Below are 1,497 nucleotides of genomic sequence, written 5' to 3' on the forward strand. Positions count from 1 at the left end.
TTCAGTGTCTCAAGGAAATTATCAAGGCCCAGGCGACTTGCCTATGGGGTCCGCAAAAGAACAGACCTTGATGTGGCAACAAAATTCCTATATGAATGACTCAGGCATCCATTCTGGTGCCGTTACTCAGGCACCATCTCTATCGGGTAAGGAAGATGAAGAAATGGAAGGGGATCAATTGATGTTTGATCTGGACCAAGGATTTGCACAGGGTTTTACACAGGATCAAGTTGATGGTGAGATTACATCTTTCTGGAAATTGGACCATTACTATCACAAAATGAAACGTATATTATGATTAATCTTTCAGAAATGAACCAACAATTGAGTCATACTCGGTCGCAGCGTGTGCACGCTGCTATGTTTCCTGAAACACTAGAGGAAGGTGTAGAGATACCTTCTACACAATTTGATCCAGCACAGCCTACCGCTGTACAAAGATTGGCTGAACCGAGTCAAATGCTGAAGCATGCTGTCGTCAATTTGATCAATTATCAGGATGATGCTGATCTTGCTACGCGCGCTATTCCCGAGTTAATCAAGCTCTTAAATGATGAGGATCAGGTGGTTGTATCTCAAGCAGCTATGATGGTACATCAGTTATCTAAAAAAGAAGCTTCTCGCCATGCTATTATGAACAGCTCGCAAATGGTGGCTGCCTTAGTGCGTGCTATCTCTAATAGCGACGATTTGGAATCGACGAAGGCAGCGGTCGGTACCTTGCACAATTTATCACATCACAGACAAGGCTTGCTAGCGATTTTCAAGAGCGGTGGGATTCCCGCACTTGTCAAATTATTAAGTTCTCCAGTAGAATCCGTTCTGTTTTATGCAATAACAACTCTTCATAACTTATTGCTTCATCAAGATGGCTCCAAAATGGCCGTACGTCTTGCCGGTGGTTTGCAGAAAATGGTTGCTTTATTGCAGCGGAACAATGTCAAATTTTTGGCTATTGTTACTGATTGCTTGCAAATTCTAGCATACGGAAATCAGGAGAGCAAATTAATAATTCTTGCTTCGCAAGGTCCAATAGAACTTGTACGTATAATGCGCTCTTATGAATACGAGAAACTGTTATGGACTACTTCGAGAGTATTGAAAGGTAAATTGATCAATATATTTTAATAATTTTGTTGAATTATTATAATTAAATTATAATTAAATTCTTTTATTAATCAATGATTCACTGTGTTTGTAGTATTGTCTGTATGTCCGAGTAACAAGCCCGCGATCGTAGAAGCAGGTGGCATGCAAGCGCTTGCTATGCATCTCGCAAATCCGAGTCAAAGATTAGTGCAGAATTGTTTATGGACATTACGTAATCTATCAGATGCTGGCACAAAGGTTGATGGACTTGATAACTTGTTGCAGAGCCTCGTTCTTGTGCTTGGATCAACAGATGTGAACGTCGTTACTTGCGCGGCTGGCATTTTATCAAACTTGACCTGCAATAATCAGCGTAATAAAGTATGTCGAAATAAAAAAAATTGCTTC

At 40.5% G+C, this 1,497-nt stretch overlaps 1 protein-coding gene across 1 annotated transcript; it reads left to right on the forward strand.

Annotated features, from left to right (window-relative positions):
• Nucleotides 1–7: 7 nt before the first annotated feature.
• Nucleotides 8–1,474, forward strand: LOC115244799 (armadillo segment polarity protein; the record flags this gene model as incomplete). The annotated part of the gene is made up of 3 exons (XM_029822784.1): nucleotides 8–236; nucleotides 311–1,105; nucleotides 1,202–1,474. Coding segments are annotated over 3 exons (1,297 nt in total), but the record flags the coding sequence as incomplete, so codon positions are not given.
• Nucleotides 1,475–1,497: the final 23 nt, after the last annotated feature.

The sequence above is a fragment of the Formica exsecta genome, unplaced genomic scaffold (genome assembly GCF_003651465.1).
Source record: "Formica exsecta isolate Colony F162 unplaced genomic scaffold, ASM365146v1 C16421960, whole genome shotgun sequence".
NCBI classification, from domain to species: domain Eukaryota; kingdom Metazoa; phylum Arthropoda; class Insecta; order Hymenoptera; family Formicidae; genus Formica; species Formica exsecta.